Genomic DNA, 26,389 nt, shown 5'->3' with positions numbered 1-26,389 from the left:
AACCTGTAATACTCCGTACAATCACCACTCCCTCTAGCAATATGTCACGTTTGACAGCAACAAACAAACAGGCACAAAGTTTCTCAATGATCCATAGAGCCACTGCACTGTCGCTGAACTAAACAGTGGTCGAGCACAGGTGATTAGTATACATTGGTAGTGTTCTCCTGTCTTTCTTGTATAATAGAAACTTGTACAAAACCAAGTTGGAGAACAGAACACTTCACATGGCCAAAGATAACGACAGGAAACAAAAAAAAAAAAAAAAAAAAAAAAAAAAAACGAAGAAATCAGCAGCCGAAACTTGGCTCGTAGAAACAGGTCTTAAGAGCCAAGCAGTTTATAAAGTATTGGCATCACGAGTTGCCGTTGTAGTTGTACAGACAACTGGTGGTGTCCAGATCTTCCATGGCAGCGCCGGCGTCGATGGTCTCAGACATGGGAAGTGAGCCTGGTGCGGAAGACGTCACGTACCCACCTATCATAGCCAGGCCAGATGATGTCGTTGTAGTTTTAGAAGGGTGCACTGCATTTCGGCCGCTGTTGCGGCTCATGGAATCAGCCACGGTCTTAGGGTCGACGGTTGCCTCGATATTGCTCCCAGTGGTTTCAGACACTGGAACAGGCATCATGTTGCCATTGCGAGCGTCGTTCACGCCCTGGCTTCCTGGCGGAGGCAGAGTTCTATCGGCATTTTCGGCGGCAATCACCGACCTAGAGGTAGCTTGGAATAAGGATGGATTATCCGTGGGTAGTACCTGCAGGTGCGTGGTTGATCCCGTCCCTGAATAGGCTGGTTGGGTGAATGATGCTGGGATTTCTTGATCTGGGTAAAACATCGCATTCGGGTACTTGTTGAGGCCATCCGCAGGCAGCCATGCCCGATGGCTCGCGTAGAAGCTACCAAACTCGGGTGCCGTTGACATGAAGGGCGGCGCGCCGGGTACATTTGCCTCGGAGCAAGCCAAGTCGCAGTATGCTCTCGTTGAGGCTGAGCTCATGCCCTCAAAGTCTGTGACGGAGTACGACCGTGAAAATGGCGAGGTGCGCATCCCTGACGGCACGGGCCTGGCTGCAACGGAGCCGCAAAATGGCGTGGATTGTGCCACGGGAAGAGGGCCATATGGGACAACAGAAGGCGCATGGTAACTTGTTTTTGGATGTAGCTCCGAGGAATTGACCTGAAGCCAGCACACAAAGTCAGCCGCCGAACGCGTGGACTGTGAGTTAACGAGGTCCAGGTTCGCACCCTCAAGTACTGGCACTCGGTCGTGGGTCCGGCTGTTTGGCAGTTCGAGCATGGCATGCCATCGGGAGTCTCGCCACTGCATTTAATCTTGCGCTTGCGGCAGCGCTTGCACTGGACAGTGTGTTAGAGAGGCATGACCGAGTAAATTTTGTGTGAACAACCACCATACCGCTACCTGTGTGCGCCGTCGAGGACTGGCATGTTGCTGCTTGTTGTCATAAACGTTATGCTTCTTGATTCGGTCATGGTTGACGGTGTCCCCAGCTAGTCGGCTATGATCAATCCGATCGACAACAAGCGTCGTCAGAACTGGCTTTGGCTGCGAGACGAGGTCATCGTATGCCGGGCGCGTGGTATAGTACGGCACGGACATGGTGCCAGGCGAAGATCCTAGCTACCGAGTGAAGATCTTAGGGCGTTGCCCGATTGGCATACACGTCGGGGGAAAACAGCAACGACAGAGGAGAATAATCGGAAATGAACTCGGCCACAGAGTTGGGCTAATACCAGATCCACGGATAGTCTCAGACGTTCAATTTTTAAAGGTACAATCAAGACCGGAACAGAAAAGAGGTAGAGGTTAAGAATCCGGAAGGCGTTGTGGTTCTTCTGCCTGGAGAAGCATGCCTTTTTTAAGTTCCAGGTCATCTACTCGCGAAGACGATGCTGCAGGCAATCCGGTATCCTGGAACTCAGCCAAGATCGCGACTGCCATGAGTCGTTTGCTCCTCTTTGTCTCATTTTCCTGAAGAAAAGACAACTCATCCGAGGTAGGACTGGCGACAGATGCTCTCTTCGACCTTCGAATATCGATGTCTATCTGTCCCACGTCGCACACCCTCAAATATCTCCGACATGGGGACGGGGATGAAATGAATGCCTTGCCAGTCTCTCCCAGGGCTGTTCGTGCTTATACAGAATCGGCAGGCAAGCCGCTGTCAAATGCTCCCAATAACATACCGGCAGAACACCCATCGCGCCAGCATGGAGTGGTCTGTGAGTTACTCATGCAGAACGAAAATCCAGTGGCCCATCCCTAGGAACGGAGCCGCTAAACCGTTTGCTCAATTTGCACAGGCCAGAACCTCCGAAAATGCCGAAAATGGAAAGGAAAAAGTTTTCAAGGAATAGTACTCTCAGCACGAGGCAATGGGCTTTGTCTGTTTGCTCTCCGACTGATCCACTGAATAGGTGATTGGATGGTCGTTTCAGACCTGAACTCTCGGAGGCTGCAGATCCTGCGCTTCCAAAAAGAGGAGTGTACCGCCACAGGCGATGATTCAAAATCGATCCCCTGCTGGAGATGATGAGCAGTTTCAGACAGCGGGTGAAGAATGTCCGTCAGAGGTTCTGACAATGTCCAACAATGCAGCCACCAGAGGCTCAGTTCGCTAGTTTCTCCGGATCGGTCTCTTATTCAGTTTTGACATTCAATGGCGCGTTTCTGAAGAAGTGCATCGGTGGAAACAGGAAGACAGGCGCATTGACATGGAGCCCTGCAAGGAACCAACGGGGAGTCTCAGATCGACCAAGCTTTGCGACAGCTTGTCCCGGATATTCCCAGCACAGCTCCGATAGCGGCGCAACAATCCGTCATGATAATTTCCCTCCACGGGCTACCACACCTGCTGGAAGTAAAGGGGCTTGTGTAGCACCCGTATAACTTGAGCGTGGTCTCGCTCGGACAGTGAGCTTATTTGCCATGCGCTCTGCAGATGATCGGGCCGCGGTCGATGAGATTCCCACGTTGACTCTAGGCTACGCACGGTAACCGACGCGTCAGACCTCCTATTGTTTCATATGAATAGCTTTGAACATGCCCAATTCTCTGCCAACCTCTACGCCTAACGGCGGCAAGGCTGCGCATCTGCCAGCAGTGCACACCGCTATCATGGCAAAACTGTCGTCGTAAACGCCGTGCACCAATGACAGGACTGAAAGGGGGTTTCCAGTACTTGCCCAATATCTGATCGGGAACTCTTCCCAAGCAACCGGCGCTCAATCCCCATTATCCGGCGCGCTATGATCAAATCGGCCTACACCGCCAGTCAGGTGCAGATTCCAACAGTTGCAAACCCAATTGTTGAAGATAGGGGCTAAAGCTCGGTTGAAGCCTGGGCCATGATGACCAAGTGGGCCAGCGTGGTACAGCGTGGAACAGTCAACGATTGCAGCGCAGTGCTCATTGTTGAGTTCGAGGTCTGGGACATTGACTCGAACCTCGTGGTCTATGTGCTATGCAACCTACCATGAATGTACTCGTCCTGGCCGCGAGGTCGGGCAGAGACATTCGGAGTCGGAATGTCTAGCCTGTCGCCTCATCCGGAAAGTAGTACTTCTAAATCTATCACCTCTCCTCTAAGTGCATCCGGACAATAATGCGGCTCTCATCAGAGCATCCAGAGTAGCCGGTGATGAAATGGTTATCGTTCGTCGATGGGACACGATGAGCTTTCAAGCCTGTCCGACCAACCAACCACAGAAGGTGTAACCGGACCAACCACCATAGGTACTCATGGCAAGCTGGCCACTGGCTACCGTTACACACGGAAGGCAGTTGCGCTGGACTTGCTTGATCATCCTTGAAGAGGAGATGCTTTAAGGATCCGATGAATGTGGCTGTATGAAAATACAAAAAGGTACGGATTTGCTCTGAGCAGATGGCGTGCGGTAATACCTGTCAGTCGCTGAAACTGGTAACTCATACCTAATATTAATTTTGGTAACTTCAGTTATGGGCGGACTCGTAGTGGTAACCTGCGCGCCGTAGCGCAGATCTATCCATCTTGGCCAGGTCCCCCACGTCAAGCTCCGACTAGCTTCTTTCCCGAAAAGGCGGAGACAGAAGTTCCGCGACCTTTGGCAGTTACCGCTGTTATCGGTAATATTTCGCCTATTAGGCACAACATAGCTTCCTGCAGGTGCAGGAGGAAAGCGCACGATGAGCGTGTTACTGGAGACCTCGCTGGGCGACCTGGTGATCGATCTCCTGGTCGATGTGGCGCCCAAGCAATGTGAGAAGTGAGTACCCCTGATTCTCTAGCCCTCACTCAGCCTTGCCTTCCCCGACTTCTGTCCCTCCGTACCCCGTGGATGTCATACAAAGATAATGGCTCTGAATGTAGACTAAGATTGCTCGCGCGTGGATAGCTTCCTCAAGCTATGCAAGGTCAAATACTACAATTTCTCGCCCGTCCATAGCGTCCAGAAGAACTTCACTTTCCAGACCGGTGATCCAATTGGACCTGGTTCTCCCGATAGCGATGGCGGTACCTCTATCTGGGGCCTCATACATGGCCCTTCGCACAAGACCTTTGCGGTCGAATGCCCGCCCAAGTTGAAACACACGGAGAAAGGCACGGTCAGCATGGCGACGGTTCCCTCGCCCGACGACCCGGATGAGCGTCTGGCCGCCAGCCAGTTCATCGTGACGCTGAGCGACAACTTAGATTACCTCGATGGGAAGGCATCCATCTTTGGGAAGGTAGTCGAAGGATTTGACGTTCTCGATAAAATTAACAATGCGTTCGTGGATGACACGGGCCGGCCGTTGAAAGACATCCGAATTCGACACACAGTTATCCTCGATGATCCTTTTGACGACCCGCCCGGGCTGGAGGTGCCACCAGAGAGCCCAATGCCGTCCAAGGCTCAACTGGCGACGGTACGCATTGCGGACGATGAGGAGCTAGACGACAATATGGACGAAGAGGCGATGGAGAAGTTGCGCCGAGAGCGAGAAGCCCGCGCTCAGGCATTGACGCTGGAAATGGTGGGCGATTTGCCTTTTGCCGAGGTCAAACCGCCGGAAAATGTGCTTTTTGTTTGCAAGCTCAACCCGATCACACAAGGTGGGATTTCCATTACCGGGCACGATGATAGTCAACAGCTGACCTTCGACTAGATGAGGACCTTCATCTGATATTCAGTCGCTTTGGGCCCATTCGCTCATGCGAAGTTATTCGGGACAAGCGAACGGGTGACAGTCTACAGTATGCCTTCATTGAATTTGAAAATCAGAAGGACTGTGAGCAGGCCTATTTCAAAATGCAGGGCGTGTTGATAGACGACCACCGGATCCATGTGGACTTTTCTCAAAGTGTACGTTCTTCCTCTTTGCGTCTTCATTTGACTCTGTACTAATTCCTACATAGGTGGCCAAGTTATCGGAGTCGTGGCGAAAGGCAACCATCCAAAAACGGCAGGCTGGTGGATTTGGCGGCTTCTCCAATCTCGAGCGGAGGCGTCAATACCGCGCTGAGGACGACACAAAAAGTCATCACGATCGCTATGGAATGGTGTTTGATAAGGAAGAGATGCGCTCTCGGCCGCGGCGGGATTCCAGATCAGATCGATCGCGCAGCCGTAGTCCTCGCCATCGTGATGCTTATCGTCCACGATCATATGACCGGCGACACGATGATCGGGGACGAGACGATAGGCATCGATCCCGTGATCGCCACTCGGAGCGAGATCGAGGACGAGATCGTGACCGCGACCGAGACCGAGGTCGGGACCGAGATCGAGGGCGAGATCGATATCATGATGACCGCCACTATGACCGACGTCGGCGATGATAAGTTATTCTCTTGGGCTATGTACACTACTATGCATATGCAATGTTTTCCGGAAGTCAGTATTCATGTTTTTTTTTGCATGTGTCCCTTTGTCAAACCGCGGAGCGTTCATAGGCAGGCAGGATGGTTCCTGATTTATGATGGCGTTACGACGAAGCTTTGTGAGGGTAACTCCAGCATGGAATCTAGAACTTATGGTGTGTTGTCTTCATGATAGGTACGACTGATCTTTGTTGACTGCCTACTCCGTACAGCACTGCAACAGTCCTACCAGTGTCTGTTCGTCTGATAAATCAGTCTCTCAGAATGCATGCACCGGACAGAGGAGCCAAATGTGACTTCCAAATCCCACGTGGAACTGAGACCTCTGCTCACTGCACTCAGTGGCCAGAGAGCTAAGCCACTGCCCACCTTGCCCATGGACACCGCCATTTGAACGGGAAGGTCTCAAGTTTTGGACCAACCAGATGGCCCTTAACTGGGAACGCTAGTACGGAAACGGCAGGTAACTGGGCCGCAACGTATTCTTGGTGCCCCTCATCGACTGAGCTCCAGAACATTTGTTGACACCTCCTGGGTTCACCATGCGCTCTCAGGTTCCGTCTGAGACCCCTCAGCCGCAGCAGAGCGGAATACGACCGAAATCGTAAAGCTTTGTTTCGATTGCTCCTTCGTTCCGTTGGAATATTTTTCGTCCATCTTCTTCTTTCCTCTCTTTGCTCTCACTTTCTCTCCCCCGCCTCAATTGCAACTCTGCAACTAGCTCCCCCTCTCGTGTCAATGGCTTCTTCCGTTAGCAATCGCGAGCCGTCCGCAGAGCAGCTGGGCGAGCTGCGCCAGAAATATGAGGCTGCCGGTCAGGGCCATGTCTTCAAGTACTGGGACGAGCTGGGCTCTGCCGAGAAGGGGGACCTCTACAGCCAGTTGCTGACCATCGATCCCAACCGCATCAACGAATTGGTCGACAGAGCTCTGAACCCACCCAAGGATGTCGAGAAGCCCGTGCTGGAGCCGCTGCCCGAATCGGCCACGGCCTCGATCCTGGATTCCGACCCCAAGGACATTGAGCGCTACTACAACCTTGGGTTGAAGCTGGTAGCGGAGAACAAGGTGGCGGTGGTGCTCATGGCGGGTGGCCAGGGCACTCGGTTGGGCAGCTCGGCACCCAAGGGCTGTTACGACATCGGCCTCCCCAGCCACAAGTCGCTCTTCCAGATCCAGGCGGAGCGCATTGCTAAGATTCAGGGGTTGGCGGGCAACAACGCCGTGGTGCCGTGGTATGTCATGACCAGCGGCCCAACTCACAAGCCCACGCAGGAGTTTTTCGAGCAACACAACTTCTTCGGTCTGGATCGAGCCAATGTGAAATTCTTCGAGCAAGGAGTGTTGCCTTGCATCTCCAATGATGGCAAGATCCTCCTCGAGACCAAGTCGAAGGTGAGTTCTGTGGTGCAATATGCTTAACAAGCTTCGTGCTGAGTGCTTGATTCGTAGGTTGCGGTCGCTCCTGATGGCAACGGTGGCATCTACCAGGCCCTTATCACCTCGGGTGTTCGGGACGACATGCGACAGCGCGGTATCGAGCACGTCCACACCTACTGTGTGGACAACTGCCTCGTGCGTGTTGCGGACCCTGTATTCATCGGATTTGCGGCTTCTAAGGGCGTCGATATTGCCACCAAGGTGGTGCGCAAGCGTAATGCGACCGAGTCCGTCGGCCTGATTCTCCAGAAGAACGGAAAGCCCGATGTGGTAGAGTACTCGGAGATTGACAAGGAGACGGCGGAAGCGAAGGACCCCAAGAACCCCGAGATCCTCAAGTTCCGCGCTGCCAACATTGTCAATCACTACTACTCGTTCCGGTTCTTGGAGACGATTGAGCAGTGGGCGCGGAAGCTGCCTCATCACATCGCTCGCAAGAAGATCCCATCGATCGACTTCGCAACTGGACAGACGGTCAAACCGGAGCGGCCCAACGGCATCAAGCTGGAGCAGTTTGTGTTTGACGTGTTCCCATTGATTCCTTTGGAGAAGTTTGCCTCAATTGAGGTCCGTCGGGAAGACGAATTCTCACCACTGAAGAATGCCCGTGGTACGGGTGAGGACGACCCGGACACCAGCAGGCGGGACATTATGCAGCAAGGCCGTCGCTGGGTCGAGAAAGCGGGCGCTTCAGTGGTTGCGACCGGCGAGGATACCGGCGTCGAGGTGTCGCCTCTGATCAGCTACGTAAGTGTCTCCAAGACGTTCTACAAATCAAGCATTCTTGTCCACTGACGGTTCCTTTTAGGGTGGCGAGGGACTTGAATTCCTCAAGGGCAAAGAAGTCCGGGCACCGGCGGTGATTGAGAAGGAGACTGATGTGCAATGATGCAGTTTTAAACATATCCCCCTTGTTCTGTCCCGGTTCACATCCCGTACGTATTACTCTCACGGAGTGCTTATAAAAAATATGGAGTAGAAATACCATCATCATTTAGTATCGGAATATCAGCCAACGTCACTCCATTCGGATTAGGACAAGTGCGCCGGGCAACCCTGGCTCCAGCCGGCCGCGGGTATTAGCGATCTTTTGTCTGCCCCGGTTTTGCTTGGCAGGGCTCATCGACCAATCTGCATAAAGATATGAAAGAGACTTTACGCAATGCGGAAAGGCCGGAAACCAGGATCTTCTTTTTTCTTGAATTTTGCATCACGATTCAACACGACCTTTTCTTTTTCCTCTCGTCTGCAGTATTCATTCCTTCTTGCTGTACTGCCTCTTGATCAGGCTCGTGGTTTGTGCTCGTGGTCCGGTGGGCTTGGAGTGCAGGTTTTGGAGGTGAGTTTGGGGGGGTTTGTGACTGAGATTTTTCTTTTTTCCGCTTTTTTACCACATCTCTCAATTCGCACTTTTCCACTCCATGGCTTGTTGTCCTCAGGGTTCTCATGGAAATCGTTTGGGACAGGGAATAATCAATCAGGTCGAGGGTATCTGATTTTGATTGCTTGCGATTGGATCAGGGTGAGTGGTTTGAAATTGGCCCTGTATATAACACAACCCTGCGTATAGTGATTTCTTTTTTTTCTCCCTTCGTGCTTGCCATCCACATTATTCCCTCCCGTTACACTTAGAATCCAAACCCTCCGGAATCGCGAAACAATTCTCCGGAAAAAGATGAAGACTTTGCGCTTTCCGGGCAGAGGCAATGGCTCCATCGGAAGCGCGACGTCTCCTCGCCCGCCCGGTTTCGGCTCAGACCGAATAGACCACGGCCCTAAAGATTTACATTGATTGCTAATCGGCCTGTCGTTACGTTAGATCGGCAAAGATGTTGATGTCGCGTCGTGCTTGCTACAAGTGTGGCAATCTTGGCCACTACGCGGGTTAGTGAAGAAACGACTTACGTGTGGACGGACACCGGCTAAATGACAAAACAGAGGTCTGCTCCTCGGCAGAACGTCTTTGCTATAACTGTACGTGATGGGAGACTCTTTCAGGCGCTTTTACTGGATATCTCGGCTAAGATGCGATTGCGTTTTAGGCAAGCAACCGGGTATGGAAACGAAAATGAGGTTATCGAGTCTGCCAAGGAAACTCATCTTGTAATAGGACACGAGTCCAATGCTTGCCCACGACCTCGTACAGCCGAGAGTAAGATCCACTTTTCCTCTACGGCACTGTCCGACTGTTGCTGACCGTTGATCAGCCAAGCAGTGCTACCACTGCCACGGGCTGGGCCACGTCCAGGCGGACTGCCCAACCCTGCGATTGAACGGTGGCGCCGCCAGCGGCCGCTGTTACAATTGCAACCAACCCGGTCACCTTGCTGTGAGTTCTCTTGTTCCCGAGATTCCTTCCAAACAGCCAATTCTGATTTCTGGGGATCCCTCCCGCGTAGCGTAACTGCCCCAACCCTAGCGCTCCAGGCGCCGGTCGCGGCAGCATGGCTCCTCGAGGAGGCTATGGTGGAGGTTATCGCGGTGGGTACGGTGGCTATCGAGTAGCCACCTGCTACAAGTGCGGCGGCCCGAACCACTTTGCTCGCGACTGCCAGGCGCAAGCAATGAAATGTTATGCCTGCGGGAAACTGGTACGATGTTCTTTCCCCAAGTGGATCGGGTCTCTGACTGACTCGTCCAGGGCCACATTTCGCGGGATTGCACTGCTCCCAACGGGGGTCCGTTGAGCTCTGCTGGCAAGGTCTGCTACACATGCTCGCAGGCCGGTCACATCTCAAGAGACTGCCCCAACAACGATCCTAACAACGCTACCAACAATAATAACGCCAACGCCAACAGCAACGACGCCAATCAATCGGCCACAGAAAATGCGGCCGCTTCGTCCACCGCCAATGGAAATAGCGCCTCGGCTACTGCCCCGACGGCGACTCCTGCTGATGGCTCCGCCGAAAAAACTACGGCCACAGCCGCCCCTGCGACTGCAGCAGCCTAATCCATGCGCCTGATATCGTTTCAACTTCCAATGATGTATTAGGACTACCGATTCGATCGTTCCTCTTTTTTTTTATACAGCCTGCGAACGCTCACGATGCAAATCTATGGGTCTGAATGAAAGTCTTCCTTTCCTTATCCTTCATTCTCGGCATGGACACTTGGCTACGTATGCGACGAGTCAGCAAAAGTTTGTCTCTCTTCTCAGGCATCAGGGCCAACTGTTACGAAGTCTTTTTCTTCTCTTTCAATGCTTCGTACGGATCATTCGCTTCTATAGATGGCGGCTCCTCCGCTTTCAATCGTCTCGCGATAATCATGATGGGCGGTCTTATATGGCTCATATCTTGGAAGGAGATTCAACGGGCATGGATCATGACTGCTGTCAGGGATCAAAAAAAGTAATAGAAAGAATTCTGCTCACTCGCGCCTTCCTTATATAACCATCGTAGCTGGTGCCTTCCTTCCTAGCATAGATGGAACGTGGGCTGAGCACCACCTTCGTTCTGTTCTGCGTCTCCTCGCGATCTTTCTCTAACATCCTTCCCTTCTGCTCTCGATATCCCTCAAAGGTCGCCTTCTTCTACCCTATTACTCCAAGTTCTGCTCGCAGCCTCCCGCAGAGTGTTTTCATCAGGGCCATCGAGATGCCCACTTCTGACGCAGGCAGTGAGTTTGAGGTAGACGTAGGAATTCCTAATATTCCTCTGAGTTGTAAACGCAATCTGATAGGTAGTAGGATTTTATCGTTGACATTGACTCCATCCAGGCCCATGGTAAGTTGGACCACCTAGCTCTTACTCTAGTGCGCTAACTGAATAGGTATTGGTGTGGCTGATATCAACAAGCTGAAGGCCAGTGGCTTTTACACTGTTGCGGTAATCCTTTATATCCCAGGAGTCCAAGATGGTTTTCCTGACTGGCGTCAGTCTGTGCATGCAGCTACTCGGCGCACACTGCTGAAAATCAAGGGGTTCAGCGAAGTCAAGGTAGAAAAGATCAAAGAAGCGATTCAAAAGTGCCTCGTACGCCGTAATCATCCATGAGGATGTTTGCTCCTAACTGACCCGTCAGCCCTCTGCAAATGGCTTCGTCACCGCCATGGAATTGTGCCATCAACGCAAACGAGTCTTCAGAATATCAACAGGAAGCAAACAATTTGACTCCATCTTGAACGGGTAGGGAAACACCAAGCGTGCGATTTCCAATGTACTGTCAGGTTAAGTGAGTAATAGGGGATTCCAGAGTATGAGCATTAGCGAAGTCTTTGGTGAATTTCGCTGTGGCAAGACTCAGCTGTCACATACTATGTCCGTCATTGCACAACTACCAAAAGACATGGGAGGCGCCGAAGGGAAGGTGGCCTACATTGACACCGAAGGCACCTTCCGGCCGGAGCGCATAGCGCAGATTGCAGAGAGGTTTGGCGTCGATCCGGACTCGGCCCAAGAAAACATTGCATACGCGCGTGCCTTGAATAGTGAGCACCAATTGGAACTCCTGAACACGCTGTCGAAAGAATTTGCCGGTAGGGAATATAGGCTACTGATCGTGGACAGCGTCATGAACTGTTTCCGGGTGGACTATTGCGGGCGCGGAGAGCTCGCAGAGCGGCAACAGAAGTTGAATCAATTTCTAACTCGCCTGACGCAGATAGCAGAAGGTATGTCAGAGACTTCTCATCAAAGCGATCATTCAAAGCTAACTGAATAGAATTTAACGTCTGCGTCTTAATGGTAAAATTCCCAATATGCGTGCTATGGTGGATGCGGACTGACTCGGCAGTCCAGACAAACCAAGTTCAGAGTGACCCGGGGGCAAGCGCACTGTTTGCTGGTGCCGACGGCCGGAAGCCCGTGGGCGGCCACGTGCTGGCACATGCTTCGGCAACAAGGGTACTACTCCGGAAGGGTAGAGGAGACGAGCGAGTTGCAAAGATCCAGGACTCTCCGGGTGCGGCAAGTCCAGTGCATAACTATTGCAGTGGCAGATCACTGACAAGCTTTATAGATTGCCCGGAGCGTGAGGCGACCTATGTCATTACGAACGGCGGCATCAATGACCCAGAAAAGGTGTAGAAAGGATCGAGGTGACCGTGTGAGGTGTGAGAACATGATAAGGAGCAGCAAGAGCTTATCTTGGTCGATCTTCTCTGTATCAATCTAACTGCAAGGAGTTAGCGGAATTCTCGGATCGATCCTAGGACCAATCAGAGCATCAGCATTTTGATGAACTGGAGATCAATTCTAAATGTAGTCTAAACCAAAACAGGCAAATCTGTCAAAACTATCTTCGTTCTCTGCATCCATGCTTCATGGCCGATATTTTTTTTCCTCCGAACCTTAAGCCGCAGCACAAATGCCCAAAGCAAGCGAGATAGCAGGATATACGGTCCTGCCGCTTCAACTTCCTGCAACGCCGCTCTTCCCGACACCGGCGATACATTTCCTCTATCTGCGTCCGCACGAACCGCGCATTCCTGATCCCGATGCTCCACGATCGCTGTTCCTGGTGAACATCCCTGTCGACACGACCGAGACACATCTTCGCAATCTCTTTTCAACGCGACTCTCCGCAGGACGGGTCGAGCGCGTCAAGTTTGAGGATGCAAAGGGTCCACAATCACAAGAATTGGAACAACAAAAACGGCAAGATGCGCAATCAGCATCGGATCAGACCGCTAGGGGCAAGAAGCGCAAACGCTCAGCTCCCAGCTCTACGGATCTCGAGCGACAACTAGATACGATTCGACTACCGACAACATGGGACCGGAAGCTTCATAGAAGCGGCAGGCATGCCGTGGTGGTGTTCGTCGACCGCGCAGCGATGGAACTTAGCTTGAAAGCTGCGCGGAAAATGTCTGCGAAATGGAGTAAAGCTGAAGGCAAAGGAGGAAATTCCGCGGCGTTGGCAGTTCCATGGGAATTGGCTGAGTCGACGGCAGCTCCGCCGCCGCAATTGGGAATTAAACGGTACCGTGCGCACCTGCAGGCGCGGTACCCGCCGCGTGATGAACTTCTCGCCCTCGCGAATGAGTACATGTCGATATTCACCGCGGCCGAAGAGGCTCGCGCACGTGAGGCAGCGATGAGGGCTCAGCAGGTTGATGAAGATGGCTTCATCACGGTCACCCGCGGGCCGAAGTTGAGTGGGCCGGCGGCGGTCGCCCGGGAGGAAGAAATCAAGGAGTTGATCGAGAAGCAGAAGAAACAGCAGGAGGGCAAGCCGGATTTCTACCGGTTCCAGATGAGAGAGGCAAGGAAGGAGCGGGTGAACGAGCTGCGCAAGAAGTTCTCGGAGGATTTGAAGAGGGTGCAGGAAATGAGGACCAGGAAGGCGGTATGCTTCACTTTTTCCCTACTCTTTTTTCCTCTTTTACTTGGAGTGATGCTAATCATGGACAGCCGGAATAATTGCTCGATGTCAGGTAAGACTACAAAAAAAAAGATTCTTCCCCGGTATGGATCAATATTGCATGATGAATGCTGGGGCCAGAGTAGCGACCGTCTCTGGATTGATGGAGAATGGGCGCCATGTCGTTAAACACCAGCTACAAATCAGCTTCTCGCCTTGTCTGATGCATGTCGATTCCACTGTAAAAAAAAGGAGGGCTTTTCTGGGAGGTTGAGCGTCTTTGCTGATTGAAGATATTCTAGAGGTTTTTGTTAGGGTTCATGAATAGATGGGAGGTCGGCGTTCGGACATATTTAGCCAAGACGGAGTCATCCACCGCGTCATTGTCACTGCGGCTCGGTAGTTCACTTTTTCAAGTCATTTGATGCTTGACACGACAGTCCGAAATAATTTGACATTAATTAATAACTTAATAAATTATCGAAATGTCGGCTGTTTCCTCCCCATCCCTTCAGAAACCTAGCGGGGACGGCGATCTTGGCGGCGGCGGATTTTTGACGTCCCCCGCGCCCTCTAACGCGTCCGCAGCGACCATCACCCCGTCGAGTCTTCCACGCCAACGAGCGCACCCTTTGCGCTCGGGTTCGGCAAAGGAGTCAGCGCTTATCAATCATGTTGACGCAGCGATCCGGAGACTTAACCGCCGACATGCAAAGAAGTTTAGCAGTGCATACTCGGGCAGTGACGAAGCTGAGAGAGAAGTTACCACGGACCAGGAAGAGGAAGATGTACCTGGATATGAAAGTTTCAAGGAGGTCGCGCAGGATGTTGATCGGATAGTGGATATATTATGGGTCAGCGGAACACGTACGTGTTTTCCTCTCGTTTCTTTCCCGTCAAATACTGAGTCAATGTAGCTTCCTTGCAAATCCCGTATATGATTTCTGTTGCTGGCCTCGTGAAGACCTTTCTCCCATCCTACCCACTTTCGGTTAAGACGACTCTGCGACTGCTAAAGAAGCTGGACCGGGTGTTTGCATCTTTGCTTATGGGTCAGGATGTCGAAGATGGCACCGTTCTTTCCGGGTTCGAAAATCGGAGAAATGTAGTCAACATGACTGAGAAAGTGAGAATCAAGTCTATCGCCGAGGCGACAAGACTTGCGGTCGTTGATATATGGGAGCGAGGTGTCGAGGAACAGGAGCCTGAAGAGCAGGAGGAAGATGGTGAGAGTAGCGAGGATGAGGGCAATGGGGTAGACGGGGAAGACATGGATGGCATTGGGATGTGGGAGATGCAGGCCGCGAGGATCTACGAGCGGACGATTCAGATCCTTGGGGATGAGTTGGGAAAGAGCGGGTTCACATGATGGAAGTTCTCCGTCGCGATGGGAATGAAGGGCCTGCTACACAGTTCTAAGAAAGCATGCCTTTACGGTGCTGGTGCTACGACTTCATCGACTAAAAGCTTGTCCTCATAAACATGGCCGGCGCGTTGTCCTCCAAAAGTCCCGAAAAACTGATGATCGTCGAGCCACTAACCAGGCTCGCAGTGGAACCTGTTCCAATTTCCATTCTAGGCGACGACATTGAGATCGCTGCTTAGAAGATATCAAGGACAAGGTTCTAGCACTCCTTTGCTTCTTTGGGCGTCTGAAAAGACGCTCGCAGATTTCTGACTAGTGGACTAGTTTGCATGTGGAAGAGATCATTGGTGATAATGTGCATATGTTCGAGGAGAGGAAGCTAATGTAACTGGTAATTGAACGCAGGACTTTCTTGTGGCTTTGCTTGTCCGTTTGTTAGCTGTCAGCTGTTGGGGCCATCCATTGAGGAGCCCAGGGGTAGTTTATTACTCAAGGTACCTACTCGCTCTGGCATGCTGGGATTATGGTTCTCGATGTACCCTAATAAAGAGCGGGTGCCATTGTGTCTAAAACTCCCCAGTTATTATTCTCTAAACTAGTATTGTTGAAGGAATGTACGAGTAATTATGACGACCGGCACCGCCTGCTCCGTACTAGCGGTGTTCTTAGAGAGGCGACTGAGAGTTCAGGACTTCTTTTGGTCCTTGGGCGGGTCAAAATGTCAAAAATGTCAGGGAAAACTCAGATATCCACCATCCGCCTTCACGAACAACTCTAACCTTCACTGTCAAAAGAATCAAAGTGTTGAACTATGGCGAATCTGCCTCCCACCAGACCTTACATCCTCCTCCTGTCCCTTGCTATGCAGCCATGGTTCGACGAGATGTACACGCCGTTACTCCGCAAACTTGGGGACAAGGCCAAAGTCGAGCGCATTACAGATGAAGCCGAGGCCATTCAGCAATTGGACGCCATCAAGAAGGTCCAGTACCAGAATCGGAATCCGAGTCAGAATCAGAATCAAAATCAGAGTCAGAGTCAGAGTCAGAACCAGAACCAGAACCAGCGGCGGCAGCGGGAGCAGCAAGTCCCGCGTGCTATTCTGGTCACCGACCAGCGCATCACTGAGAAAAACTGTCCCATGCGGCTAGTCAATCTACTCAAACTCTACATGGGCGGTGGCGGGACAGTTATCCTGTGCTGTACGTTCAGCAACCTTTCACGCTGGCCGGATATGGATCATTTCTTCCGCACCAAGCTGGACGTGCCCTGGGTCGTTAGTAAGTATACCCGGGAGGACCTGTGTCTGAACCTCGAGTCGTACCGCTTGTCTGGCCTGATCCGACGCCATCGCTCTTTGCACGACACCTCCAACCAGAAAGCGGTGTTTCTAAAGTATGTTCACATCGAGGATGCTCTCTACGTGGAGAAGCCGTACGTAGATGAAGATGAGGACGATGAGTACTATTCGTCCATCGACCCGCCCCCGCCCGAGCCGTTAAGAACGCCCGTTGTCTTTGCGCCGTACGGCAATGGACATGTGGGCTACGTGGGCGATGTCAATCAGGAAGAGGAAACGGATGAAGTGCTTCTGGCCATGTGCGATTTGTGACCGAATGCCTACACCTATATAACCTTCAGGATCCTAGTTTGAGGACCAAAGGTTGTGACTATGAAAGCCGTAAATAACCGCCGTGGGAATTGTTACTCTTCTGTGATAATGATGCTACGTTGCTGCCCTGTTCGATAGGCCTACTGATTTGATTAATCCGGCCAGGTCTCTAAGCCACCCTGGGTCGAGAATGTATCTTCTCGGACGGCATTTTATCTGTGGGGTAAAATCGTGATAAAGTTGAGGAATTCCTTGCAGATTCTTCCCTCGCCCCGCGACAAAGCCTCCCCCTTGATACAGTTCCTCCAGACGATCGAGGAATAAAGAAAACGAGCCATGGATGCCTACCCTCAGGCGTAGCATGGAAACCATCAAAGCGAATAGAGACTGCAATAGTTGACTACTAAGGTGTTGGATTCAGACAAGTAACACTCTAGTCATGAGATCACAGGAGTGACAAGACGAAGCCAGTTGCTATTGTACTGAGCGAAATAAATGAATGCTCGACGCGCGTAGGTGATTTCAATATGGAAGATCGGCCCGCGCTGATTCGTCCACTGTTTCTCTTCTGCCTCCATTACTCAGCGAGTCAGCGGCAATCGCAAAGTTATTCTCTGCTGATTAAGTTAAAAGCTGACAAGTTATTTAATTCAGCCTTTCGCTTTCATCCTCTTTTACGTTGGAGACCTCTGATCGAGATCGGTTGGAACGGGATCCTCTCGATTTTCCCCTCTTGCTTTTCAGTTCCGTTTTTTCTCTCTCTTCGTTTTTTTCTCCTTTCGCTTTTTTGCCATCTTCGTCGGCCCCTCCCCACCTCTGCCTCGTTGCTGTTTTTAGTGCGTTCCTGGTTCGTCGTCGGAGTTCAGCCTAACGTCTACGCCCGGAATCGATCGGACTCGATTGACGACGTCTCTTCGCATCTGCGCTTCGTCGGAGTCGGTTCGTGGCTGGAGTCATTTGCGCGTGGTTCAACGGGTTGTTTCGTGAATGCGTTCTGCTTAAGGTGATTTTTGCAAGGTGAGTTCCGAAATTGATTTTTCCTTGTTCGAGTTCCTTTGCCTTGGATCCGTTCGAGGCTCGAGGGTGTCCGATATCTCGAGGGAGCCGTCCTCCGCCATCGCCACATTACCACAATTCCGATCGATCAAATCCCGTCCCCGGAGAGCAAAACGCGATGCGACAACCCACAATGGCTTGGAAGCGCGCTCCTGTTAATTTTCACGCGATCGACCGACGCGATCGCCGTCCGATCGTCACGACGAACACGCCGGAACAGGAAATCCCAGGCTGACGCCTGCTCTGAACCCTGCCCATCGCGCGTCGAAATTCTCCGGAGTGAACAGAGAACCAAGTTCTGCATACCAGGATTGTCGATTCACTGCGATCGCCTCCCAAAGTCTGGGTCGCTGACGGATGGCTCGGCTCCCTCGACCAATGATGCCCGCGGTTCCCCCATCTTCGCCCACCCCTCCTTCGATCCATGGCCTGTTAATTTTTCTTCATAACTTTTTTTTCCTTTTCTCGTTTGATCATCATCCGCTGTCCTTACGGCTCTGTTCCTTTTCGTTTCCTTTTTTTCCTTTTGTTCCTTTCTGATGTTTTTTCCATTTCGCTAATACCTTTTTCCGATCGGGTTCCAGGCACGGAACTACTTCGCGCATCCGCGCAGACTGATTACGAATCTTTCGTCAGTCTGTTTGTCCTTCCTTAACGACTCCACGACCTTTTTCAAGTCGCGACGGCCGCCTGTCCACGGTTTTCATCCCGGTTTCATTTTCCTGCGTGATCTTGGGTGTTTTCGCATTTGTCGATCGATTCTGCCGTGAATATGTCGTTCCAAAACTTCGACTCTTTCCCCAACCAGCACCAGGGTGATGGCGCTGCGGCTGGTGCCGCCGCCCCTGGTGGCCCTGGCGCCCCCGGTGCTCCTGGTGCTCCCGGCGCGCCCGCCACCACCGATGCCCAAATGACCGGTCAGGGCGAGCCCGGTTCTGGTCCCGCTCCGGCTCCCTTCGGCGGTACGAACCCGAACGAGCAGGGCGCCGCAGTGCCTCCGGTGCCGCCGGCGCACGAAGGGAAAACCACCCTCTGGTATGTTGGCTGGTGTTCTGTTGCGTGGGGAATGCAATGCTGACGGAATACTTCTTTCCAGGATGGGCGAGTTGGAGCCTTGGATCGATGAGAATTTCATCCGCAACTTGTGGTTCCAGATGGGCGAGCAAGTCAACGTCAAGATGATTCGCGACAAGTTCTCTGGGTATGTTGTGAACTTTGCCTGCTGAGCTGATTTGAAGTGACTAATCTGGGTATAGACGGAGTAATGCTGGCTACTGTTTCGTTGATTTCTCATCGCCTCAGGCCGCCGCCAAGGCCTTGACCCTGAATGGCACGCCCATGCCCAACACCACGCGCACCTTCCGACTGAACTGGGCGACCGGTGGCGGCCTGTCCGATCGAGGGTTCGTACCCTTCCGCTGTTGTCCTTGCCGTGATCGTCTGCTGACCATGTCTGTAGCCGCGAGGACCGTGGTCCCGAGTACTCTATCTTCGTCGGTGACCTTGGTCCGGAGGTCACCGAATACGTTCTCGTGTCGCTGTTCCAGAGCCGCTTCCCTTCTTGCAAGTCCGCCAAGATTATGACCGATCCGGTCACCGGCATGTCCCGTGGATACGGTTTCGTCCGCTTCTCCGATGAGAACGATCAACAGCGCGCTTTGACCGAGATGCAGGGTGTCTACTGCGGCAACCGTCCGATGCGCATCTCGACCGCGACGCCCAAGAACAAGGGCCCCAACTACAACCCCCCGGGTATGGGCGTTCCTGGCCCTGCCGGCCTGTATCCGCCTATGGGTGGTCCGCCGATGGGTTACTATGGTGCCCCTCAGCCGATGAACCAGTTCACGGATCCCAACAACACCACGGTGTTCGTTGGCGGTTTGTCGGGCTACGTGACAGAGGATGAGCTTCGCTCGTTCTTCCAGGGCTTTGGCGAAATCACCTACGTCAAGATCCCGCCGGGCAAGGGCTGCGGTTTCGTGCAGTTCGTCCAGCGTCACGCCGCCGAGATGGCCATCAACCAGATGCAGGGCTATCCGATTGGCAACTCGCGCGTGCGTCTGAGCTGGGGTCGGTCGCAGAACAACTCGGGTCCTGCCGGCACTCCGTACCGGCCTGCACCGCCACCGCCCATGTACCCCCCCAACGTGGGCATGGCTCCGGCGCATCAGTACGGCGGTTTCGCTCCGATGAAAGTAAGTTTACCATGCTCATACCGACCTCTCCTGTGAATCATAGCATGCTAACTGTTCCGTGTAGTAAGTGGGGAAGCTGCATCGCTCCACATGGGTCTGCTTTCTCTTCGGCGAAGGCTTTCATTTCAAATGCTCTTGATGAGCATTTGTCGAGCGTCTGCTTTCGGGTATTTGCTATTCCCATCTGAGCGGCATTATTGCTTTTTCTCATCATCAAGATAACGGATCCCCATCTAAAACTTTGCCTTTTGTCGTTCCGGTACCCTACGTGAGCGATTTGATTTCTCACTTTGACCGATGTTTGTTTTTCTTCGTTGTGTGCGCGTGTGTCATGGTGATTGATCTGATGCCCCTGTGAACCTCGATCTCAAGATTGGCCTGCTTATTGTGCTCCATATTACCCGTTGGGTCGGCATGCTGCAAAAAGTTCTCTTATGAAGCCTCTGTTTTTCATGAAACGGACGTGGTTCTCGAGGTTGTTCCATGCTTTTTGTAGAAGTGACGACTGTACAACTAGTCTGCTGTCTTTCCTTTGCCTTTCGTTTCCTTTTTTATTTTTTTTTTTTTTTTCTTCTTTCTTCGTATTTCTTTCTTCTCTTCTACTTTTTCTTCTTTTCTCAACTTTTTTTTTCTTCTTTTCTACTTTATACCAGCTTTGATGGTTGTTTCCGCTCGTTAGGTTTTCCTTGAATTGACTTTTCTTCTTCTTCGAACTTCTTTTCTATTCATGGTTTTTCTGGCCGGGCGGATTCTCGTCTTCTTTTGCTCTGGGTCGCTCCATTCCGGTGCCGGCGTTTGTAAGGAATAGATCTGCCCTGAACATGTCTTCCTGGCGTTGGATTGGGGCTGCTGGACTGTGATGGCATCCTGTCATATAGGCTACCTTTCTCTCTATCAGGGAATCGCTCTTTCCTGGCTGCAGCTCCTTCCTTTCTTCTTCGTTCCATCTCAAGCAGGGCTTTGAATCATCCTGATAACCTCCCTTCTCTTGCTCATTCTCTTCATCTACTCTTACCACGTCTACACTACGTCTGCAGCTGTTATATTTTCAGCCATCTCATCACATAACCCCTCAAGGCTAGCATCAGCATGAGATACGACAATTGGGACGTCCTTCTCTTCCCCGGCATCTCCAAGACTCCCATCCAGGAGTTTCGCACCCAATGCTTTGTGACCAGAGCTAGAGGTTTGCCGAGTACCTATCTTACTGTGGCCGTAGAAAACAGCGAGCTGATTACGGCAGAGTCTCCTTACCTTTTGAATAATGCATTCATCAGTTCCCCTTTCTACCAGCCCCAGAGAACCTTTGGGCAGTTGCCTGTGGTGACATCGTATATTCCAAGTCTGCCTCCTAATAGTCGTTTTCGGGTCTCGATTCATAGCTGGGAGACACCTCGTCCGTCACGGACGCTTGAAAACATGATGCGGCCCGATGACTCGATCTTGTTTGAGATCCGCGTGTTCTTTGGCGAGAATTGTGTAGCGTAGGTTTGCCCGGTTGGACTCGCCAGTGGGCACGCTGATTGTTGTAGCGGTAGTATATTGAGTCCATACGTTCCATGGCCATACGTCATCGGTAGGTACCTGCATGTGTTCAAAAGATGCATGCTAACTGATTATAGACTCGAGTGCTCGTAAGATGCACCTTTACTTGAATTGAAAAATTAATTCTGACCCCAACAGAGGTCGACAAAAATGGCCAGCCAGGTTATCTGCACTTCCCACCGTTTCAGATGGACGTCCTTGACCAAATACATTGGGACGCCACTGAGACGCATGGGCGCATAAGAGTCATCATCGCCGAAGGGTTCTCACGGCCGCATCGGTCGCCGCCGTTTGAGAGAATCAAGGACATCATCATGTTCTCCTACCAGCACGCCCCGCTTGGTTAGTCGTAGTTCCCAAGTTGAGTTCTCTGCTTGCTGACTGCCTAGAAATCTTGGAGGCAGCCAACATCGCGTGGCCAAACCGGAACATGTGGGATCAGGCCGCGCCCGAATCGGTCAAGTATCCCTTGGGCAATGGCTATTGTGGGCACCAAGGATATAATGTCTTGAACGGGCTAGGATTCAGCGGGTGCGGCGCATACAATTTTGCCAACGTTGGCGCCGAGGACACTCACACTCATTCCCCGAACCGTCCTGAGCTCCACAATGGATACGATCGGCAATGTAGTCAACCAAATCCACTGGTCTGGACTTATCGACATTTTCCCATGCCCCAACCGCAGCCATCGCCCGGGGGGTTTTACGGGGCGGAACCGCGGTTTGGCGTGAACTGTGCCGTAGACCCGTTCGTGTCACCAGTGCCATTGAGACCGGGCAATGTGCCGGTGATGTGCGCCTCGCATATCACGTCCGAGATCTTTGCTCGGCCACGGTCGAATGTGGAAGACACATCGATGCCGGACTATCCAGTATCGAGCGTTCCCAGCAGCCGAGTGATGTCCAGCGTCACCGAGGCCGACTACGACCATAGCCAGCCGGCGAGCGTGTTCCCGACAACGGACGAGGATCAGGGTCGACGGGTGTTCCCGGCTACGCCGGACAAGAAGCGCCCAAGCAAGTGCAAGCCACCGCGTGTGGCGTCCATTGAGGCGTTGACGAAATCATCGGTTGCGGCACAGGTGCAGTCAGGCTCATACTGCATTCGAAATCGGGCCGAAGAAGCCAGGCGGATTGTCTCCGGGTCGAGCGCACAATCCAGCCAGGTGGACATAGAGCCCGCAACAGTGCGACGAGTCCGGGCCAGCCCAGCTGCCAAGGTGACCAGTCGAAAGAACCGAGAGGCCAGGGCCGAGAGCGACATGTCCTTGGACATGTCCAGCGACGCGTCACGGAACCCCTCGCGGAGCAGCCCCGTCGAAGGCGGGATTTTCATTCCAGAGAAGGCGTTGGAAAAGAGGAAGCGGGTGATCCCACCGGGGTCGCAAACCAGCACGGAAGGGATCGTGCCGGTGAAGAAGCAGATGCGGGTTGACAGAAACGTGCAGGAACACCAAAAGAGAGACCATGCCGAGGGCACCGAGGCGAGCGAGATTGAGTAGATGGCATTGTATGAGTTTATACAGCAGTACAATTGGTTAGATTATGTATGAGATAGAAAGTATTCTAGAAAGACATCATTACCCGGAAATGCAACGAATGAGGGTATCTTGATAGCCAACACCATTCCCCAAACCCATACCTAGATCAGAGAAAAAAAAAAAGGAAAAAATAAAAAACGATCGGACTTCACTGCAAAGCTTCTTGAAGCGAACGACGATCAATCATTCCCTCGGGCACTTCCACCTGGGACGGGGGGGGCGCCGACCGACTGGTGAGAGGCTCCGAAGACTTGTTATCCGTCGAAGTCATCGCGCCTCCCCCGATCGGGATGGGAATCGACCGCGGCAGCGGACCCGGCTGATTGATTCCCGGCGGCCGGGGACGAACTCGATTATTCGAAGGAGAGGACTCGTTGTTGTTGTTGTTGTTGTTGTTGTTGTTGTTGTTCTTTGTTCGCTGCCAGGACAGCGGGCGAGGGAGGGAAAAAGAAGAGAGAAACGAAGAGTGATGATGGTCGTCATTATTATGATGATGATGATGGTGCTGAGAAGCGCCAAGACTGGCAAGGAGGAGATCCCGACTGGAGACGGATCTCTTTTGATATAACGGGGAAACAGACAAGGGAGTGACGGTTGTTGCGGTGGAGAGGACGGGCGGGGTTGAGGAGAGTTCCGTGCCCGGGGAGAGGAGCCGGCGAGGGCGGAGGGCGGCGAAGTAACGTGAGTGGAAGCGGAGGGTGGTATCGTTGTCGTCGGCGGAGGAGGGCCGGCGGGCGGGAGTTGAGGACGCGGCTGTGGTAGCTGCTGTTGCTGCGGTGGTTGTGGTGGTGTGAATGTCCATGCCGGAGATGGAGAGGAGGGAAGAGAGGGAGTCGGTAGAGGAGACGCGTTTGTGGTGGCGCGGTCGTTGTTGGTGCTGTTGTGGTTGTGGTTGTGGTTGTTTTTGCTGTTGTTGCTGTTGCTGTTGCTGAGAGGTTTCCGATTCGGGATCCTCTTCTTCTGGGATTGCGGGTGTCGGATCTTCAGAAGGGCCATCTTGTGGATTTTCGTTATTCTTGTCGTCTTCCTCGTCTTCCAATGACCATGAGAAGCGCCGGCCAGATGGAAACTTTGGCGAGGGCAGGACTGCAGCGCTTTCCGGGCTGGTCGGTCTCGACTCCGGATACCCAGAGCGGTCGTCATCGACGATGTCGAAGATGGAAGACGGGCGGTACCCTGCAGACTGCGGCGAGCTCGCCAGCGATGAGACCCCCGAGTAACGGTGTGTACGATCCGGCAGAGACGCTTGAGACGACAAGGACGAGCTGGATGCCTGTGAGCGGTGGCTCCGCGGAGACTGTGGGATGGCTGGGAGACGCTTCTGTTGTTTCTTCTTTGGGGTGATAATTCGCCGAGGGGCGAACCGCTCCTTGCGCGCGATGGGTGTATGGTAGTGGTGATGGACGTGGAATTCGTGGGCGATAGCTTGAGGGTTAGCGGCAACCTTGCGGGCGAGCTCGTCCTCGAGTCTATTCGATGATGATGATGATGACAACTGTTGTTGCTGCTGTTGTTTCTCAAATTGGGACTTGGGCGATCTTGGTGACTTGGGGGACTCTGGTTGCTGATGATGCCGAAGAATCTGCTCGCGGAGATGTTCCACCTCTTGGTAGGAGCTCTCCAGCATTGCTCGCAGCTCAACGATGCCCATCTGCAGATTGGCATTGTCCTGCAGTAGATCGCGGACGAATTTCGAGACAACCGTCGGCGAGCCCGACGAGCCCTTCTTGAACGCGGCCGTCGCCGCAGCCGCTCCCTTGAGCCGCCCTGCCGCACCGTCCAATTCGCGCTCGACCGCCCTTCGGCGCTCCATCTCCGCGATCAGCTGTGCATGCTGCTCACGCTCTTCGCGCGCCTCCGCCTCGAGTCGCTCCAGCTGCGCCTGCAGGTCCCGCAACATGCTTTCTGCCGACCGCCACCGCTGCACCGCCGAGCGTTCATCCTCGCGCTTCGCAGCCAGTTCGCGCTGCAGCGCGGCCTGTTCGGCTTCCAAAGTCGCAACCTGGTCTTCCAGCTCCGTCGCCCGTGCTGCCGATACCGCCAGCGAGCGCATCTCTTCCTGCGCACGTGCCAGCTGCTGCGTCAGCAGCGACGCATGCGCGTCCGCCGCGGCCACCGCCTCATTCAGACCCTCCAGTTGTTCCTGCAGATTCCTGTTCTCCTGCGCAATCCGGTCGTTCTCCGCCTGCATCTCGCGGTTACTCTGCTCGAGGCGCTCGACCTCCGCGAGGAGTCGTGCGCGGTCTGCCTCGGCGGAGGCGACGTAGTTTTCGTGTCGTTGGAGAAGGGCCTGGAGGGGAAATGTCAGCGACATCTTCAATCCATTTTTACTTTTTCTAGCCGTCTACAGAGTCGCGCGCACTCTGCAGAGCGGCGGAATAATAAAAGAAACCGATGAATTCAGTCCACACATACCTGTCCCAGCCTTGCAGCAGTCTCAAGGTCCCGCTCCAGCGCTCCTAACGCGTCATCGTTATGCTTGAGGTATGCGCAGTCCTGCCTGCCGCAGCAGCAGCGAGCCCGACGGGAGATATGCTCGCTGCTATCATTATTATTGTTATTGTTGTTGTTGTGGTTGTGGTCGGTATTATTGTCATCGTTGTTTCCGCCGGTTAAACCTTGCTCGATAATCGTTGTCGCCGGATGCGACGCAGGTACCGTTGACTGCTGCACATCTTGTCCAAGACCGGTCATTTCGCTTGTTGATCGTTCTTCTGGTCCCTCTGGCATGTACTCCGTATTGGATACCGGTGATTAGTTAGGTACCGTTTCCTTGGCCTCCCACAAGCCCTCCGGAGATCCGCGGTTCTCCGCAGAGAGAGAAAGAAAGGCAGGGCTTGAGGGGCTAGAATTCCTAAGGTTCTGATATCAGAGAATTATATGGGTAGAGAAACTCAGATAAGAGGGAGATGGGGCCAGATGTGTGTTGTCACTCAAGTGTCCATGTTGTCATGATGTTAGTCGTCTAGGTTATCAGCTCTCCGTTCCATCCATCCATCCAGCCATCCCGTGTCTGTGCTTCTCCTCTTAGTCTAGTAGGTTACTTACTTCATTGGATGTGCTCGCTTGACTCAGAATTTGGGCGCTGGACCTAAAAATTGACGCCTGATGGGGGGGACGAAAATCCTTGCAATTGACGCAATGATTACCTAAACAGGAAATGTTCTAACTGCTTAAAGTGGGGAAATACTTGAAAATTGCACATGTGGGCCCCCGCAATCTTACATTTTTGATCAGATGAACTGCGGTTCGCAGATCCGAATTGGTTTTTGGCTGGCTTGTTTGATCGTGCTGAATCGTCCAATCCCTCAGGACGAGTACTTCGTGCTCCTGACGAGTTTATGCATATACACCCAAACTATTATCAGGAATAGAGTTTGATTGTGCGAGTCACTAAGATAATATAATTCCTTACCATCCTATCCTGCAAACTCCGGAGCTACACGTAGAACAATGTAAAC

At 52.7% G+C, this 26,389-nt stretch overlaps 14 protein-coding genes across 14 annotated transcripts; 11 read left to right on the top strand and 3 right to left on the bottom strand.

The window, feature by feature from the left end:
• Window positions 1-356: 356 nt before the first annotated feature.
• VTN49DRAFT_6258 (uncharacterized protein) lies at window positions 357-1,622 on the bottom strand (the record flags this gene model as incomplete). Its single annotated transcript, XM_069414406.1, has 3 exons — window positions 357-1,181; window positions 1,250-1,360; window positions 1,419-1,622. 3 exons carry the CDS (start codon window positions 1,620-1,622, stop codon window positions 357-359), a joined length of 1,140 nt encoding a protein of 379 aa, XP_069265656.1.
• Window positions 1,623-3,247: 1,625 nt separating this feature from the next.
• On the bottom strand, window positions 3,248-3,829 carry VTN49DRAFT_6257 (uncharacterized protein; the record flags this gene model as incomplete). The annotated part of the gene is made up of 3 exons (XM_069414405.1): window positions 3,248-3,285; window positions 3,498-3,559; window positions 3,723-3,829. The coding sequence occupies 3 exons, from the start codon at window positions 3,827-3,829 to the stop codon at window positions 3,248-3,250; spliced, it is 207 nt and encodes a 68-aa protein (XP_069265655.1).
• Window positions 3,830-4,190: 361 nt separating this feature from the next.
• On the top strand, window positions 4,191-5,826 carry VTN49DRAFT_6256 (uncharacterized protein; the record flags this gene model as incomplete). The annotated part of the gene is made up of 4 exons (XM_069414404.1): window positions 4,191-4,270; window positions 4,400-5,100; window positions 5,154-5,350; window positions 5,404-5,826. The coding sequence occupies 4 exons, from the start codon at window positions 4,191-4,193 to the stop codon at window positions 5,824-5,826; spliced, it is 1,401 nt and encodes a 466-aa protein (XP_069265654.1).
• A 780-nt stretch (window positions 5,827-6,606) lies between these two features.
• Window positions 6,607-8,197, top strand: VTN49DRAFT_6255 (uncharacterized protein; the record flags this gene model as incomplete). Its single annotated transcript, XM_069414403.1, has 3 exons — window positions 6,607-7,263; window positions 7,321-8,055; window positions 8,117-8,197. 3 exons carry the CDS (start codon window positions 6,607-6,609, stop codon window positions 8,195-8,197), a joined length of 1,473 nt encoding a protein of 490 aa, XP_069265653.1.
• Window positions 8,198-8,470: 273 nt separating this feature from the next.
• VTN49DRAFT_6254 (uncharacterized protein) lies at window positions 8,471-8,804 on the top strand (the record flags this gene model as incomplete). Its single annotated transcript, XM_069414402.1, has 2 exons — window positions 8,471-8,647; window positions 8,775-8,804. The coding sequence occupies 2 exons, from the start codon at window positions 8,471-8,473 to the stop codon at window positions 8,802-8,804; spliced, it is 207 nt and encodes a 68-aa protein (XP_069265652.1).
• A 333-nt stretch (window positions 8,805-9,137) lies between these two features.
• On the top strand, window positions 9,138-10,261 carry VTN49DRAFT_6253 (uncharacterized protein; the record flags this gene model as incomplete). Its single annotated transcript, XM_069414401.1, has 7 exons — window positions 9,138-9,192; window positions 9,247-9,282; window positions 9,351-9,362; window positions 9,419-9,460; window positions 9,516-9,637; window positions 9,708-9,899; window positions 9,950-10,261. 7 exons carry the CDS (start codon window positions 9,138-9,140, stop codon window positions 10,259-10,261), a joined length of 771 nt encoding a protein of 256 aa, XP_069265651.1.
• A 475-nt stretch (window positions 10,262-10,736) lies between these two features.
• Window positions 10,737-12,338, top strand: VTN49DRAFT_6252 (uncharacterized protein; the record flags this gene model as incomplete). Its single annotated transcript, XM_069414400.1, has 7 exons — window positions 10,737-10,946; window positions 11,000-11,036; window positions 11,083-11,285; window positions 11,335-11,438; window positions 11,496-11,923; window positions 11,974-12,222; window positions 12,271-12,338. 7 exons carry the CDS (start codon window positions 10,737-10,739, stop codon window positions 12,336-12,338), a joined length of 1,299 nt encoding a protein of 432 aa, XP_069265650.1.
• Window positions 12,339-12,618: 280 nt separating this feature from the next.
• VTN49DRAFT_6251 (uncharacterized protein) lies at window positions 12,619-13,673 on the top strand (the record flags this gene model as incomplete). The annotated part of the gene is made up of 2 exons (XM_069414399.1): window positions 12,619-13,599; window positions 13,665-13,673. 2 exons carry the CDS (start codon window positions 12,619-12,621, stop codon window positions 13,671-13,673), a joined length of 990 nt encoding a protein of 329 aa, XP_069265649.1.
• A 426-nt stretch (window positions 13,674-14,099) lies between these two features.
• Window positions 14,100-14,983, top strand: VTN49DRAFT_6250 (uncharacterized protein; the record flags this gene model as incomplete). Its single annotated transcript, XM_069414398.1, has 2 exons — window positions 14,100-14,481; window positions 14,532-14,983. 2 exons carry the CDS (start codon window positions 14,100-14,102, stop codon window positions 14,981-14,983), a joined length of 834 nt encoding a protein of 277 aa, XP_069265648.1.
• Window positions 14,984-15,791: 808 nt separating this feature from the next.
• Window positions 15,792-16,592, top strand: VTN49DRAFT_6249 (uncharacterized protein; the record flags this gene model as incomplete). The annotated part of the gene is made up of 1 exon (XM_069414396.1): window positions 15,792-16,592. One exon carries the CDS (start codon window positions 15,792-15,794, stop codon window positions 16,590-16,592), a length of 801 nt encoding a protein of 266 aa, XP_069265647.1.
• Window positions 16,593-18,420: 1,828 nt separating this feature from the next.
• On the top strand, window positions 18,421-19,910 carry VTN49DRAFT_6248 (uncharacterized protein; the record flags this gene model as incomplete). Its single annotated transcript, XM_069414395.1, has 5 exons — window positions 18,421-18,683; window positions 18,745-18,849; window positions 18,905-19,051; window positions 19,108-19,843; window positions 19,908-19,910. 5 exons carry the CDS (start codon window positions 18,421-18,423, stop codon window positions 19,908-19,910), a joined length of 1,254 nt encoding a protein of 417 aa, XP_069265646.1.
• Window positions 19,911-19,933: 23 nt separating this feature from the next.
• Window positions 19,934-20,339, top strand: VTN49DRAFT_6247 (uncharacterized protein; the record flags this gene model as incomplete). The annotated part of the gene is made up of 3 exons (XM_069414394.1): window positions 19,934-19,937; window positions 19,987-20,167; window positions 20,216-20,339. The coding sequence occupies 3 exons, from the start codon at window positions 19,934-19,936 to the stop codon at window positions 20,337-20,339; spliced, it is 309 nt and encodes a 102-aa protein (XP_069265645.1).
• Window positions 20,340-20,932: 593 nt separating this feature from the next.
• On the top strand, window positions 20,933-22,889 carry VTN49DRAFT_6246 (uncharacterized protein; the record flags this gene model as incomplete). Its single annotated transcript, XM_069414393.1, has 5 exons — window positions 20,933-21,327; window positions 21,382-21,419; window positions 21,466-21,477; window positions 21,527-21,730; window positions 21,778-22,889. 5 exons carry the CDS (start codon window positions 20,933-20,935, stop codon window positions 22,887-22,889), a joined length of 1,761 nt encoding a protein of 586 aa, XP_069265644.1.
• A 187-nt stretch (window positions 22,890-23,076) lies between these two features.
• On the bottom strand, window positions 23,077-25,622 carry VTN49DRAFT_6245 (uncharacterized protein; the record flags this gene model as incomplete). Its single annotated transcript, XM_069414392.1, has 2 exons — window positions 23,077-25,218; window positions 25,344-25,622. 2 exons carry the CDS (start codon window positions 25,620-25,622, stop codon window positions 23,077-23,079), a joined length of 2,421 nt encoding a protein of 806 aa, XP_069265643.1.
• Window positions 25,623-26,389: the final 767 nt, after the last annotated feature.

This window comes from Thermomyces lanuginosus (genome assembly GCF_041956635.1).
Source record: "Thermomyces lanuginosus strain ATCC 200065 unplaced genomic scaffold VTN49scaffold_40, whole genome shotgun sequence".
NCBI lineage: Eukaryota > Fungi > Ascomycota > Eurotiomycetes > Eurotiales > Trichocomaceae > Thermomyces > Thermomyces lanuginosus.
Note: the sequence above shows the minus strand (reverse complement) of the source record. Positions and strands in the feature narration are given on the sequence as shown.